The sequence below is a fragment of the Monocercomonoides exilis genome (genome assembly GCF_001643675.1).
Source record: "Monocercomonoides exilis strain PA203 chromosome Unknown scaffold13-1861174, whole genome shotgun sequence".
NCBI lineage: Eukaryota > Preaxostyla > Oxymonadida > Polymastigidae > Monocercomonoides > Monocercomonoides exilis.
The window spans coordinates 1,762,956-1,779,863 of record NW_027150558.1 but is presented as its reverse complement, the minus strand read 5'-3'; the positions used below and the strand labels follow the sequence as shown (position 1 = coordinate 1,779,863).

At 35.2% G+C, this 16,908-nt stretch overlaps 3 protein-coding genes across 3 annotated transcripts; 2 read left to right on the top strand and 1 right to left on the bottom strand.

Annotated features, from left to right (window-relative positions):
- Positions 1 to 5,205: 5,205 nt before the first annotated feature.
- On the top strand, positions 5,206 to 5,478 carry MONOS_12627 (uncharacterized protein; the record flags this gene model as incomplete). The annotated part of the gene is made up of 1 exon (XM_067865261.1): positions 5,206 to 5,478. The coding sequence occupies one exon, from the start codon at positions 5,206 to 5,208 to the stop codon at positions 5,476 to 5,478; it is 273 nt and encodes a 90-aa protein (XP_067730996.1).
- A 1,970-nt stretch (positions 5,479 to 7,448) lies between these two features.
- MONOS_12628 (uncharacterized protein) lies at positions 7,449 to 13,409 on the top strand (the record flags this gene model as incomplete). Its single annotated transcript, XM_067865262.1, has 3 exons — positions 7,449 to 7,610; positions 7,804 to 13,274; positions 13,349 to 13,409. The coding sequence occupies 3 exons, from the start codon at positions 7,449 to 7,451 to the stop codon at positions 13,407 to 13,409; spliced, it is 5,694 nt and encodes a 1,897-aa protein (XP_067730995.1).
- A 70-nt stretch (positions 13,410 to 13,479) lies between these two features.
- MONOS_12629 (uncharacterized protein) lies at positions 13,480 to 14,209 on the bottom strand (the record flags this gene model as incomplete). Its single annotated transcript, XM_067865263.1, has 2 exons — positions 13,480 to 14,055; positions 14,144 to 14,209. 2 exons carry the CDS (start codon positions 14,207 to 14,209, stop codon positions 13,480 to 13,482), a joined length of 642 nt encoding a protein of 213 aa, XP_067730994.1.
- Between the last annotated feature and the right edge of the window lie 2,699 nt (positions 14,210 to 16,908).

The following is a 16,908-nucleotide window of genomic DNA, read 5'->3' as shown; positions in this document are numbered from 1 at the left end:
CGAAAAAAAAAACTAATTGAATGACATGTGAAAATTTGTCAAAAAAAATGATTCAATGAATAATTACAGTTTTATTATTTTTGTTTCATTTCATGACGTTATTCAATTATTTTTCAACGAAAAAAAAAAAAAAAAAAAAAAAAAAAAAAAAAAAAAAAAAAAAAAAAGGCCATTTTTTAATCAGAGGATATAGCTATCCTCAAATCTTTATTGTATTTTGTTTTTAATTTATTTTCATTGAATGCAATGAAGTTAGATTATAGAAATCTTTTGCAGATTCTGATTTCTGAGGAAAAAATATGTTTTTTTGTGTTCATGAAACAAAAAATCAAATTTCATGCAAACAATCCAAGAAATGTTGAAAACACCATGAAATTTAAAATTTAAGTGTGTTCGATATAAAAATGTGATTGCAATCGAATATTTGTCTAAAAGGTGAATCAACAAGCTGTTGAGAGTTTATTATAAGTTTGAAAAAAAAATGGGATTCAAATTTTATGATAAATCACAATTTAGCTGAATTCAAATAAAAGCATAAAAGCACAACACAATATTTAAAAGAAAAACTCAAATTGTTAATCAAATTTTTTCTGAGAAAAAAAAACAATTTTTTTTAAAAGTTTTGAGAAAAATGATATTTTTTTCATTTTGTTTTGTTTTTATGCTTGTTGTGTTGCAGTCATCAGGTGTGACAAAGAAAAAGTTATTGTTTTCAGACTTATCCAGAACGTATGGTTAAAAACTAATGACTTTCTAGCTTTTTATTCACGAATAGTCAAATTTTTGATTGATTCATATCCAAACTGCACATTCTCATATTTCGCAATAAAATGGATTTTCAATTCTGCAAACAAACCTTATCGATGTTATGTAAAAAAATTTTCAAACATTCCACGAATGTCAACAAACGATCCTGCTTTTGTTGCATTTTTTGATTACAAATAGTTCTTCAAAGGTGTGTATTTAACCAATGAAAATGTTTGAAGTGGTATATTTTGTCTTATATGTCAAAAAAAAATTTTTTTATAGGTTCCATTTGTTTTATTTTCATGCGTGAATGAAAATAGAATTCTTTCAATAAATATTCATTCCAATAAACAAAATTTCACCAGGAAAAAAATAATAACTTTTCAATGTGATTATTTGTATTTTCCTGGAATTTCGTTGTGGGAAAAGAAATTTGATTAAGATATGAAATTTTCATATTCACCTGAAATTTAAACAAAAGGAACTTTTCAAATAAATACAGAAAAACGGATGTTTCTGAATGAGAAGAAAGTGACTTTAAAGAATAAGAGCTTAAATAATATATCTGTGATTAAAATGATATTTTCGAATTTCAGGATATAATGAATAAGGTTTATTCGGAATTGAGGAGGTGCAAGTGCATCAAAACTTGTCCAGATGGAAATTCGTTAATTAATCTTATCAAGCTTCTATTTCAAAAGTTCAAATTAAATTGTTTTTTTTTTTTTTTTTTTTTTTTTTTTTTTTTCTTTTTTCTTTTCTTTTCTTTTCTTTCTTTCTTTTTTTTTTTTGAAATCATGTTTTTCTATCAGATATATTTTTTTTTGAATATTTCATTAGTAAATTTGATTTCAAACATTGAAAGTTATCATTCAAATATAAAACATTCTTGTTTTTCTTTTACTTCAAACATTTGTTTTTATGGTTTATGTAACACATGAGAAGTTTGAATGAAAAACTTGTTTTGTCAAGCAAAAAATTCTTATTCATCAGCACTCTTCAAAAAGTGTGAATTCAATTTTTATTGCCTTTTGGTTCGTATGAATAATGGAAGAAACTAAAAATATCTGTTGGTGGTGGTGCAATTTCAACAATTGTTGATTGTTGAATTTCGATCGAAAGGCAAACTATTTCATTTTCGTGAGCAAACTCACGTGAAATATGTGAATGAGAAAACATGCTTCAAAATATTGGAAAAAACAATTAATCTTTTCGGAGTAATTTGGAGTGTCTTGTCATTCCGAAAAAACATATTTGAAAAAAATTTCCATATGTTTAATGAATGATGAAAACAATTTTTATATGTTAATATAATTTGAGGGAATCACTAAATTAATCGTCAAGTTGCAACGACCAACAGTTGTTGAGATCATGCCTATGTCCACAAATATTAAATGTGTCCTCAGTTATTAACACTTACAATTTTCACTTTTTTATTGTTGTTTTTTAATTTTAAAATTAATTTATTAATTTATTAATTTATTAATTTATTAATTTAATTCAATTTATTTAATAATCTTTTATAATCTTTAATAATCTTTTTTAATTTTTTTAAATTATTTATTTTATTTTGTTTTATTTTTTTTTTTTTTGACTTTTTCGGACATGGGTGATTATAATTGAAATCATAACTTTTTTCGTGGTGTTGATTTTTCAAAGGTTGTTTGTCATTGAATAGAGATTTAGTATTTTATTGATAAAAATTCATGAAAACAATTTCAAAAGCAAATGTTTGAACTGAAATGAAGATGAAAATATTATTTATTTGTATTTTCACTTCTCAGTGTTTTTTAGTTAATATTCAATTAAAAATCTTGGACCAGAATTTTTGAATGAAAAAATGTGATTTCAAAAATCATCACACACATTGCATCATATTTCAAAAAGTTTGAAATTATGATAGCGATAAATAATTTGAAAAAATAATATCACTCTCAAAACATTAACCATTAATAAATAACATTGTTCTTCCATTTGCCATTATTTGTTTGAAACAATATGCGATTATTTACCACAACATCCAATATTTTTGAAGTTGAATTGAAATGGGTGATTATTTTTGAAATCAAATTTTTTCATTCAAATTTTTCGGTTCATGTGTTTCCTTTGAACATAAATTCATGATCACTGAAGAGTGAAAAGGCTAAATAAAGACATTTGAATATTGATTTCAGCTGATTTACTTTATCTCAAAACAGTTGTGATAAATAAAGCATTTTAATTCAAAAGCTCTTTTCAATGACAAGCAAATTTTGATAAATCTGCAACATGAAAAAAGTTATGATTTCAAAAATAATCACCCAAATATTTATTAACTTTTTTTGGGAAAGATCAGAAATTTTGAAAAGTTAATTTTTCTGCTTTCTGCATCCATTCAAAGCTTTATTGCTAACTTTTGTAACTAGCGCATTTAAAGTTGTTAAGTACCAGAAGAAATTTATTTTTTATTTTTAAAGAAAAGAAAATTGAAAAGAAACAACGATTTCATTTATTTTTCCCAGAAAATTTGAACTTGAATCTTTTATTCGCAAAAACAAAAATTACTAAGGAACGTTGACGTTTGTTCGGAGAAATCATCTTTGATGGAAATTTTTAGAAGTTTGGATAAAATTTCATTTTTGGATGATTTAAAAATGTAATAAATTTTATTGCCGATGTTCATGAAGGACTTTTTTGCAAATTGGAATGTTTTCAAGCTGACGAACAGAAACAAAAAATTGAAATTATGAATCAATTATTGGAAGAAATGGATGAGAAAGAACTAGATTCTGTTTTGACGGAAGAACTGTTCAACAAAATTTACGAAATGATTGAAGAGAAGAAAATGGCAATGGAAAATGTTATTTTACTGATGAAGTGTATTGGAAATAACAAAATTCGTTTGAATTTGCAGAGTTTTAACTTTCATAATTCTTTGCTGTGCAGAAGATTAAAGGAGATGATTGTTGGTGAAAATAAGAAGAAAAAAGAATAAAATGGTGAAAAGCTTCTTGTTGATCTTTGTGAATGTTATGCAATGCTTTTCAATTATTATATCTCAAGAGAGAAATTGCTTTCCATTTGCGTGCCTTGCCTTTTGAAAGTTGCATTGAAGAAAGAGGAAGATGAGACAACGCAAAAAGAAGTGGAAATGGCTTTGCTGGCTTTGAGTTGCTTGCGTGAAGGAAATGTATGACCGTGTCTTTGCTTTTTCACATTAATAATTTTTCTTCTTCTTTTTATGTTAGAAAATGGATAAAGAATTTTTTTTGGATGAAACCAAAGAGATCATTCAACACCATCAAGAGCATCGCAATCTGACTCGACTCGCGTATCAATCGGTATGGAGGCTATCAACGAACATATATAAACACGAGACAAGCTTGCTTAATATCATTGTGAATGAATTACACTTTGCGAAGGAGGCAAGAAGAGAAATGGAAGAGCTGACAAAATCCATTGATTGGAAGAGAATCAAAGAAGAGAATGAAAAAGGAAAAGTAACGGAAGAAATGATTCATTTATTGAGATGGCTCGTAACGCTGAAATTATTCTTTTTATTCTGTGAGTTACAGGATAAAGAACAAGTTGGCCTGATTAGCCTCGTTGTTAAGATTTTTCAAGCCTCAAAGGCTTATCAAATTGAAATATACAACTTTTGCATTTGTATATTTGGAGGAGCAAGGGGCAGCAAATTCGTGGAAATTGAAGACTTGTTGGAGAGCGGCGTCACAGATATCAACTTGGAGGGAATTCAGAGTCCAACGTTGATGGACGATATTGCCTTTGACAGCTTGGCATTTTTGATGAATGTTTCAAGAGAATTTAATAAAGAAAGGAAAAATGAAATGAGATAAGAAGAAGAAGAAGAAGAAGAAGAAGAAGAGGAGGAGGAGGAGAAGAAGAAGAAGAAGAAGAAGAAGAGGAGGAGGAGGAGGAGGAGGAGAAGAAGAAGAAGAAGAAGAGGAGGAGGAGGAGGAGGAGAAGAAGAAGAAGAAGAGGAGGAGGAGGAGAAGAAGAAGAAGAATTCTTTGGAGAAAGCAGCTGAGAGACAGTTGGGAGCTTTGAGCTTTTGTGAGATGAGTTTTGAGAAGAAGAAGAAGAAGAAGAAGATGATGATGATGATGACGATGAAAAGGAAGAAGAACGAGATGTGTTAGAATCTTGTGGAGAATTCTGCAAGTAATTAGAAGGCAAAGTAACAGAAGAAGAAGAAGAAGATGTTGATGAAATTGATAAGGAAGAGGAAGACGATGAAGAAGAGGAAGAGGAAGAGGAAGAGGAAGAGGAAGAGGAAGAGGAAGAGGAAGAGGAAGAGGAAGAGGAAGAGGAAGAGGAAGAGGAAGAGGAAGAGGAAGAGGAAGAGGAAGAGGAAGAAGAAGAGGAAGAAGAAGAGGAAGAAGCAAGAGGAGAGCGAGAAAGAGGAGAAGAAGTGCGAGAAAGGTTCTATCTTTGAATGGAGCGATTGCTTGGCCGGCGATGAATGCTGAGTCTAACAAGTCCAAGAGAAGAGAGGGAAGAAGAATGGACAAGAGAAGATTGAGGAGAGGAGGAGGGAGAGGAGGAGGAAGAAAAGGGAGAGAGAAAGAAGGAGAAGGAGAAGGAGAAGGAGAAGAAGAAGAAGAAGAAGACGGAGAAGATGGAGAACATGGAGAAGAAGATGATGACAATGACGAATACGAAGAAGAGGAAGAGGAAGAAGAAGAAAAAGAGGAAGAAGAAGACGAAAGAGATGAATACGAATATTGTTGAGGAATGCTGCTAAAGACAATGATGATGGCAGTTGATCCATTTCCAGTGATTTTCAGTGATTTTTGAGTCAAACGCGATGAAATAAATTGTTTGAGAAGGAACAAAAGTTGAGCTGAAGAAAATGTGACAGGAATCTTTGAAAAAAGAATAAGTCATCGAGAAAGAATAATCGATGTCGGAACATGGGCTTTGCTGTGCTTTTCCATTGAAATCAGCTTCAGTTCCATCATTTGCAACGATTTTGTTCTGGGCGATGATTGGATGCAGAATGTTATGCACGGAGTTATCAGCTGTTCCAGCATTTTTACAATCTATTTGTGAGGCTCGTTGAACCAAAAATTTCAAATGTGTATTGAGTGATACTATTTCCATTGAAAAACACATCGTTTCCTCTGCCATTTGTTGCGGAATTTCCATCGAAGAAACAGAATGTGATGAATTTTTTCCCGCTCATCCAAGTAAAAGTATTTGTGCAGCACAGCGCAGCTCCTCCGCGCATGGAAGATGCACTTGCCAATTTGTTGTTTATAAACTGGCAATCATCAACCAAAAACTGAATTGGTTTATTGCTTGGTGGAGGATTTTGAAATGTTAAAGAACCAGCAGCATCACCTCCAGTATTTGCAATACACTTTCATTTTGTTAACAGGAAGAAAGCATTTATTGGCATTCCATTTATCGAAAAATACCAACCGGTTCCACACCAATATGTGATTGAACAACTTTCAACTTTGGTTTCAGAAATGAAATAAGCAGAACACGAGTATGATCCGAAAATGAAAGCAGCTCATCCATGTCCAGACTGACAGTTTGGGATGTTGGTTTCTGTGATATCAACATTATCCACACTTCGGATGAATAATGCCCCGGCGTGATCGTTGGATGAGCATTTATTGAATGAACAAGATGTGACTGAAAGATTTGCATTTGTGCAATTGACATTAAGTACTCCGTCCCAACTATCTCCGGTATTTGAACCATTCCATTCGCACCGCTCGAAGCGATAGTTATTTAAATCGAATGAAGTCATCTTCCAAGAGTTTTTCTTTAACACCCAGTTCCAAAATGGTCAACGGAATCGTTTTGTGAGGGGTTTGCTTAGTGAAGAAAAGAGGTATCGAAGGTAGGGAGGTCAGTGAACAGGCTGCAAAGAGATGGGAGTAGGATTGTTCTTTCAATGAAACAAGTATTTCAAAGATGATGAAGATATAATACTAAATTTATAAAATAGACAATAGCTATGGTCAATGGAAATATTGAAATAAAAATGGATGGAACGGAGAAATGATATGAAAAAATCAGAAAAATTAATTCGGAGAAATTTTGTTTTTATTTAAATAAACATGAAATTTTGAATTAGAGTCAAACAAACATTTAATTATTATTTTTTAACAAAATTACGTTGCATCAATTCATAAATCTGCGCTTTGATAACAATGATAAAAAGCAATTCTTTGATGAAATTCTTTTCTTCGAAAAAATTGTTTCTAACAATGAAAATCGAAAATATGCACATGATAAAAAAATGAAATGGTAGTTGAATGCAATTTTGTTTGCAATAGTCTGTAAACTACGAGTTAAAACTCATTCTTTATTTTGTTATGAACAAGAATTGTATTGTGGGAATGAATCGAAGATGAAAATAAAAGAATAACTATAAAATGAAAATATCGATTTGAAATAATAGGAAAATGTTGATATATTATTGAATTCAAGAAATAATTCTGCATTCAAAAATATGTTGTTTTAACAATTTCATGAACAAGACAAGCTTGATAATCATTAAAACATAATACTTATCATTGTTTTGATCAAATTTTGTTCAATATTGATATGAAAATCATATAAACCAAATTCCTGTGATCGATAATTTGAAACTTAATTCAACAATTCGAACGAAAATATGGTTGCAGATCATCTAAATAACATAAATTGCTCTTTTGTTGTCATTTTAAAGAGTTCTCTTCAGGATGGCGAGCGAGGAGAGTATGTCAATGTGCTCAACATCTAGTGGGATGATGAGCGAATATTCTCAAGCGGAAGGGTTCAATAAACTTGAGACAATTGGTTTTTCAATTTTCACTCCTCTTTATAACCAGCCGAAGCATCCAAATCGGAAATGGGAAATTTTCGTATGGATATTTACTATGCTTCAAATGGTTACGCTAAGTTTCTATCGGATTGACAATTCAACACAAAAAATAAATATTATTTCTTTTGTGTGATACAGTCATCTTTTAATAATTAATTGAAGCTTATTATTTTTATTATATGCATTTAAATATAATTCGTTTTATTTATTTATTTTTTCTATGCTTCTTTTAGTTCATATGCTTTCTTGATGGAACGTCTCTTGGATATGTAGCAGGAAGTGCTGTTTCTATTGTGGCGATGGCATTCTTGAGTTATTTTATATTACTCGTTGCTTACTTATTGCTTGTGGTTGGTTTTCAAGGTGCTATCGCAAAATCACAGCCATGGATCATTTCACTTTTGCGCTGGCTTGTGAACTTTACATACACCATCTTGTTTATTCCTTTTATTTCATTATGCATTTCAACTTTTGATTGCTATGAGTCTGAAGGACAAATGGTTCATCGCGGATACGATAGCACTTCAGTTATTAAATTATTACCACTTTTGGGATTTTCTGTTGCAATTGTAGTCCTGACTTATCTATTGATAACTTCATTTTTAATTAACAACATGATATACAATCACAATCCGAAGCATGGAGGATTTTGGTCATCTCCTAGCGGGCTGTGGCAAGCAGTGGACTCATCTCTTGTTTTTGGGTGTGTGTTTGCGATGAGGATGCTGATTGGATGGCCTTTCTGGCGCGGAGTGGTAACTGTTGGAACTTCTCTTGCAGTAGTCATCTATTTTGTGTATATCCAACCGATATACAAACTGAGCGGAAACCTGCTCCTCGCTAGCAAATGGTGCCTGTTTGGGTGTTTGCGGCTGTTTGATGAAATCGGATATGCAATAGAAGGATCAACAGGTAACTGGATCATCACAATTGTGCTTCAAGTCGTTGGGCTTGTTGTTGGAATTCTGTTGTGTGCATTGCTGTTGCCGAAGCTTGGTAAAATGTTCCGGAAAAAGAAATACCTGTTGAATGCATTTGAGCATCAGTTGTCTGATATCTGCACCAAAAATCCTTCTTTGGCTCTGCCTCAGATGAAGAACCCCGAAAGAGTAGAGCCTTCTCTGCGCTTCATACAGGAGAAAGACTATCGCTCGATGATTCATTTGACATTTGCAGATTACGTCTACACGCACGCACTGAAGACTAACATGAACAACAGCATGCTCTGCTTCCAGTATGCGTCGTTTCTGTCTGCCTACCGCAAGAACTACATGAAAGCGAACACGCTCATCCAAAAGGCACGAACGCTTTCTCCGGGCACGTTTCTGAACTTTGTGCTGTTCTGCAAGGCGAAGGAGAACGAAGGGCATGTGGGAAGCGGACACGGAAATGGAGGAGGCAAAAATGGAGCAGGAGATCTGAATTCGTTTGCGTTCACGACGCTGCTGGCAAAAGCAGAGAAGCACCACGAGCTGGCAGTGAGTGCGATGAAGGACTTCTTCGAGAATGTGACTGCAATTCATCCAGATTACAAATCAGTTCCAGTTCTGTTGGATGCGATCGTGCAGAACGAAGAAGTGGCGCGGAGTAGCTACGAAGAGCTGATTGCGTCGCACGGGCAGAGCACAGCAGTGTTGAGGAGCTACGCTCGCTTGCTGTTGGACATCTACAATGACGAGGATGAGGCAGACATGATTCTGAACAGGGCAGATTTGATTGAGGAGGAGACGGCAACGTCGGTGAAACCGCTCGTGCATTCGCATGCGGCGGAGCTACCCGAGGTGTCGCTTGGGTTTGGAGAGGCAGAAGAGGCTGGTTCAGGAGGAGGAGGAGGAGGAGAGAGGAAGATGGAAGTGGCGAGAAGAGTGAACGTGATAGCTACAGGAGATGAAAAAGGAAGTGGAAGTGATGGTGGCGCAGGGGATGCGAACAACAACAGCAGATCTCCAAGTCGAATGAGCTTTGAAATATCAGCAAGAAGTGGAGAAGAAGGAAAAGAAGGCAAATCTCCTGTTTCTGCATCTGCTTATGATGTGAGGAATTACGATGGGGAGCATGAACATGATCAAGAGCATGAGCAAGAGCAGCAAAATCAGATTCATCAGCGTCAGCTCTCAAGAAGCGAGGATCGTTGGCATCAGTCAACGAGCGACCTGAAGAGCGTGCAGCGGTCAGAAAGGAGGAGGCGAAGGAAGAAGAAGAAGAAGGAAGCGATGATCGTTGACCTGGTGATGGGCAAGCGAGGAGAGAAAGGGAACAGTCAAAGCAGCATCACAGGGCTGAAGATCGCAATCATTCTCTTGCACTTCATCAACATTGGTGTGCTGATAGCAGCGCTTGTGGTGTATGACACGATTTCGTCCACATACCAGAACAACCTGGACACTTTGAGAAATGTGTGCGACTTGTCTTATTACACCGCACGTTCAGCAGCAATCGGGTACAACTTCTTTGTGTACGACAAAAAATACAATTTCTCCGATCCGCACTCAGATGATGATTGGCCGTCAGGGATGATCCAGAAGGTTGATCTGATGAACATGATCAAGGAAACCTCAGAGGAACTGGCAACGATGCTGGCAGAAATTCATCAGTCGACATCGAACATGGATGTGTGGGAGACAGCAGATATCAGCACGTACCTGTTCACCATCATCACAAAGGACGAAACACATCCAGATGGCACCGTTGAAGAAGTGATTGATTCGAAGCTGCAGACATTGCATTCATCGTCGATGCTTCAGGTGATTGCGACTGTTTCACAGATGATGCACCACTTGTTCCTCTCTAACATCTCGTCCCGCCCTCAAGACCCCGAGTACCTGTCAAACATCCAGTATTTAGTGTTCAACTGCCCTGTGCCTATCTTGGATGGTGCAAAAAGAGTTATCATTTACTACTTCGAAGTGCTGAACGAGGAATGCAACCAGATTATGAGTGTGTTCACCATTATCATTGCGGCATGTCTTGCTCCATTAACGCTGATACAGCTGATTATCTTCGTGATATTCACCAGAAAGTCAGTGAAGAACCGGATGAAGGCGTACCAGACGATGATGGATGTTCCGAAGAACAAGATGCAGAGTGTTATTCGAAGACTGCTGAGAGACGAGGAAGAAGACGACGACGATGAATTTGCGATGGGAATGGCGATGGGCGACAACCAGGAGATGAAATACTACGACAACTCATACAACAGCAAGGACGAGTTCACCGAAGATCCCGAGCTGGCAATGGATCGAGAAGAGGCAGAAGGAAATGCGCAGAGCGAAAACCAGAAGAAAAGCAACTTCAACTCAGCCAGGGCGCAATCGAGTGCAACTGCTGCTGTTGTGGAAGACAAGCCCGCTGAAAGCAGCATCGCCAACTCTCTCTCATCGCGGAAGGCGTCAGGAGTGTATCAGCAAAAGGCGAAAATGACAGTCAGACAGAACTTGGGTGACATGGAGCTGGTGAAGGTGAACTCAGCTGCTTCTTTCCTGTCGACCGACAGTTCGTCTATGGAGCCTATCACAGACACGCCTCTCTCTGTTGCCTCGTCGAAGCTGATGTTTGTGGAGCAGGGCGAGCCGTTGGCTACAACCCCTGCATTGAACGCCCAGTCAGCACGGACAGTCGAAGAGAGCAGCCGGCGCATGCAAGCGAGTGAGCAGAATGTGGGGACACGGAAATCGACTCAATCACTTCTGTCGAATGAGGACACGTCGATGAACAGGGCAAGGACAGATGCAGAAGAAGGGGTGAGCGAGATTCATTCGAACACATCGAAGAATGACTCGCCTGTTGTTGAACAAGCAACACCATCACCGCCAACAACAGTGGCAGCATCAGCATCATCAGCGTCTGGAGTTGGGATGGGAATGGGAATGGGCATGGGCATATCAGGAGTCGGATCATCAGCAGCGATGATGATGAGACCAGATGGAGTGACAATGGCATGTTCAGAGATGGTGACGCTTCCAAAGGCGAATGAAAGCGGCATTTTGCCAGCGTTCACAAACACGTTGCAAAGAGGAGGAATGTCACGAGCTTCGCTCTATCCAATGCTTGGCTACAACAACAGCCCTGGGATGATGATGAGCAAGTCGTATTTGGGCAACCAGGACGATGAGCTATCAAGTATTCTCCAGACTCAATCACAACTGGTTCTTCCTCCTCTGTTTGCGGGGAGCCGAAATCAATCTCTTGCTACTCTTCCTCCCGTTGCCCCGATCTCCACACAGCACACAATGAACGACTATGGCTGCAGTTCTGTCTACAACTCGGTGCAATACTTGCCTCCGCTGGCGCATTCTGCATCTTCTGCTTCCTCTTCCTCTTCTTCCTCTTCTGCTTCCACTTTCTTTTTACAGAACAATGCTCTGATGCAGAGCCAGAATGCTTTGCTGTCTCAGATGGAGAGAGTGTCAAGAGCATCAACAGCTTATGATCTACCAGCAAAAAATGAGCAAAATGGAATGAACGGGAGCAAATCAATGAAGCAGCTGCAAGAGCCGCAAAAGAGTAATTTGGAGGTTAAATACACGTTGGATGATGAAGATGCTGAAGAGTCAGAGAAGAACAAGCAATTGGGCTTGATCAGAAATGCAGTGGAAGATGCAGCTTGGGAAGAGCAAATGGAGAAGGAGATTGAGAAACACGAGGCAGCATACAAACAGCTGCCGAATCCTGTTACGAAGGCAATCATGATTACAACTGCACTTTCGACTATTTTGGGGGTTGTTACGATTGCAGTCACGATTGCTCTTGTGTGCTATTATGTGACAGACTTTAAGCCAACATCAGCAAACGTCATTCTTTCTGGAATGCGCGCGTCAATCTTGTTCCAAATCCAGTTTCTTCTCACTTCAATTCTTCAGCCTGTGCCTGTGCTGAAAACCGACCAAAGAATCTTCTTCCCCAGGTCATACAATCCAGTCATGTACAACTCTTCTCATTGCTCTGGCGACCCGTCCGTTGCTCGCGATATGCTTGTGCCAATGTCCAAGTACTTCGAAGCAGTCCATCTTGACTGCCATTTCGGTGATTCCGATTATACACAGTCGAATGATTACACGTATGATACAGTGTCTGTGACAAGGATGGACACAGAAATCAACCACCAGATGCTGTTTCAGGCAGCGCAGTGCTACTTGGCTGACTCTGATGACTGCTCTCAGGTGGATCCAATGAGGATATATGGAGTGCAGGGAAACATTTACGGCTTGACAACATTGTTGGCAAGGATGAGGATCAATTTGGAGAGGATTTCAAAGATGGATGTGGAGAACATCACGTTTGAGACTGGAGAGGCACGATTTGTGCTGAATGCACTGAGAAATGACATTGTGGCTGGGATAAACAAGATGACGAATATGATTTTGACACAAGGAAAGACAGAAGTGCAAGAGTCAATAACGATCTTGACGATTGTTATTGTGGTATTTTGCTTGCTGTTTATTATTTCTATGTTTGGGAATGGGATGGTGTGGATAAAGGAAATATCATTTATGGAGAATGTGTCAGGAAAGCTGTATGATTTGCTGCCGATCAAAGAAGGCGAGAAGGAGATTGTGATGATGTCATCGATGATTACAGGGCATGATTCATTTGACAAAGGAAGAGAGGCAATTCTGGATAACGCACAACAATTGCTGACTTCAGTTAACCAAAACGAGCACGAAGATGCAGTCACATCTGCTTTCCATCAGCTGACATCAACTGCGTTTGCAGTTTTCAACGAAGAGGAGAAAGAAATGGAAGCGAAAAAATATGCGAACATTGAGAAACACAAAAGAGAGCATTTGCTGTTGAGGCAGAGGTTGACGTTGATTGGAGATCAGCTTCGTTCGAAGAATGAGGCTGTGAAGGCGGTTGGGAAGAGGAAGCTTGTTTCTTTGTTTGACATGCACTTCACTGATGAAGACATTTCATTTGCCGATGCTGCTTTTAAGGAAGGAGCAGGAGCAGGAGTTGGTGATGCAGGAGGAAATGAAGATGCAATTGATAACAGCAAGAACTTCATTGGTAGCAGTAGCAGTAGCACAAGTAGCCTGATGAACAACAATTTTAATAACAGCAATAATTTCAGTGTAGCTAATTTCAATAATTTCAATAATAATAACATCCAACTGATAGGCAGTAGCAGCACAAGCAGTATGTTCAACAATAACTTTGCCAGCAATAACAACAACATGATCAGCAGCAGCAGCAGCACAAGCAGCCTCATGAGCAATAATCACTTCAGTAACAACATTAGCAATAACAATAATAGCTTCATGGCCAATAGCTACAGCACAAATAACTTGGGCGCCAATAATCTTATTGGTAGCAGCAGCAGTACAAGCAGCCTGATGAATAATAGCAGTAATAGTAATTTTAACAATAGCTATTTCAATAACCACAGTCTTATGAGCAGCAGCAGTACAGGAAGCATGTTCAATAATAACTTTGCGAATAATAATAATAATAATAGTTTTTTGAGCAGTAGCAGTAGCAGCATTAGTCTTGTTAGTAATAATTAGTAATTAATTAATTAATTTTTTAATAATCAATTAATCATTAATAAATTGCTAATAGCTCATAATTAATCACAGCATCATCATCATCATCACTATCAACAACAACAACTTTATTTAATGATCTATAGACAATGCACATAATATGCGAATTCTCCCTCCCTTTCAACTCCCCTTTACTCAATTTCTATCTATTTCTCTATTTCTCTCTCTCTCTCTTTTGTTCTTTGAAAATTTTGTAATTTTCTCTGTATTTTTCAAAGCTTGTTAGCTTGCTTGTTAATCAGTTAGTTAATAAATTAGTTAGTTAGATTATTCAATAGTTAGTTTATGTGCATTGTCTACTCTTCTATATTCTTCTCTTCTCTTCTCAATTTTTTTTTATTAAACTCATTCTTTTCTTTTCTTCTTTTCCTGTTTATTTTTCATTCATTAATTAATTAATTAGTTAGTTAGTTAATTGGTTAATCGATTAGCTCATTATTTAATCAGTTGATTAATAAATTAATTAATTCCTCTATTTAAAGGCTGCAAGAAGTTGCAAGTCCAACAAACATACCTTTAATTCCCTTCCTCATCTAGTAATTCTCATTGAATTAGTCTATTTTTTTCCCCCTTTTTATTTTGATTAGTTTTTAATAAAGTTCTTTCTTCCTCTTCCTTCCTCTTCTTCCTTCTTTTTTTTTCTTTTCCTTTTTTTGTTATTCTAATTTGTTTCATTGTGTATATTTTTTTTATTTTTATTTATTTTTTTTTTTTCATTTGCTCTTTTAAAGCATTTATGAAACTACCTGTTTATTGCTAGCTTCATGTAATTCACTCAATTTGTGTTTCTCTCTCTCTCTTAATTTCTCTTTATTTCTCATCATTTCTCATCACTTCCCTCTATTTCACTCCCTTTCTCTCTATTTCTCTCTCTCAGCTTCTCTCTCTCTCTCTTTCTCTTTCTCATTCTCTCTCTCTCTCTCTTTCTCTTTCTCTTTCTCTTTCTCCTTCTCAATTTTTTTATATATTTATGACTTGTTTCATTTGTTTGTGAAGTGTTAGCATTTTCCGTCAATAATGACAATTTTCTTTGATCGTTGTTGAAAACTTAGGTTTATTTCGTACGCTTTAAATCTGCTGAAGAATATTTTTCTTTTCTTTTCTTTTCCTTTTTTTTTTTTTTTTTTTTTTCATTTCGAACAAAAGAATTTTTTCTTTTTCTTTTTAATTATTTTTTTTTTTTTTTTTTTTTTTTTTTTTTTTTTTTTTTTTTTTTTTCGAAATTGGAAAGAGAAATTTTATTGTTATTGTTATTATTGTTATTGTTTCTTCAGATATAGCTAATTCTATTGCTAATTCTATTTCTAACATGTTTTGCTTTTATTTTGTGTTTTCCATCTTGTTATTCCATAATCCTCTTATCCTTCTCTTCCTTCTCTTTCCCGATTTCTATTTCCTTTCGAACACAAACTGAAGTATCTTTTTATGATATGATTTTTGTTCAAATGAAAAAAAAAACTAACCTTCTTTTTTTTTCTTTTATAAAGTCCTCTTAAACCAAACCTTGCTGTTATTTTGGATGCTTTTTGATTTCTTTTTTGTGAAAAGAATAAAAAAAAATTTGAAAAGAAAAAGAAAAATAGAAAAAAATCCGTTTCTCTTTTTTTTTATTGTTCATCACTTTTTCAACTGAAACAATATTTCTCATTTCTTTGATTTTTGTGTATTTTAAATGACTTTTTTTTAAGACTTTTTTCAAAGGTTGATGTATGTGAAGTATTCTATTTCTTGTTAGAAGAGAAAGTAATGTCTGTTTTTAGTGCTTCTAGATTTTTTTCCAACATTTTTGTATTTTGACATGTTTAACAATATTGAGCAATATAAAATTAAAAAAAAAAGATAGAAAAAAAAATAGATAGTTGGCTTTTTGTATGCAATTTCATTGATAAATAAATCCTTTTTTTCTTGATAAAAAATACAAAATATTAAACTTATCATGACTTTAACATTCAGAAAAATATTGTCAAACAAACGATTTTGAAATCCGTTTGTATTTTTCATCGTAATTAATTTTGAAATAATAAATACCAGCTCTTTTGTTGATCCAAAAGTCATGCAAAAAGCTCATCGTATAAAAGCGGTTTCTTTTAACATGTTTTATAATTATTTAATGAGCTTTATTTGCCGGTACAAAAAAAAATTTTCAAATTCAAATGAGAGGAAACTTTCAGAATGCAGAAGGAGATGCAGGTTGCAGCAAAAAATGTCCAGCAAGAAAAAGCAATGTGTTCTTTTTCTTTTTCTTCTTTCTTTTTTTTAAAAAAAAAAAAAAAAAAAGCTTTTCTCCATTTCCAAATCATGAAAAGCTGGCTTTTGAAATAAGATTTAAATGAATATTTGTTTTCCATTTTGTGAAATGATATAAATAAAGATACAAAACTCACTCGTAGTTTGTCGAATTGCGATATGACGCTGAAAGAAAAAAATAAATAAAAATTTTGATTCACAGAATAAAGAATATCTCATTTCCTCGAACATTTACAGAACAATCTGAAAAATGGTCAGATAATCTCGGTAAAAAAAAAAAAAAACCTCATTAATAAAGAAAGCATATCAAAAGTTTTGAAGAATCATCAACCAATTAAAAAGAAAAAATAAAATATTTTTGAGTTACAAAAGATGAAACATTTCTCTCTGTCAGACATTCACAAGATAATCTGAAATATTCAATGACATTGTAAAATTAAATTTTTCTATGAAAAACTCAATGCATTCATAAATGCTTGTGATGGTATCTTCGTGTCCTTCCTCTTCCAATTTTTCAAATATCTTCCTTTTGGTTGCCTTTCTTTTTGC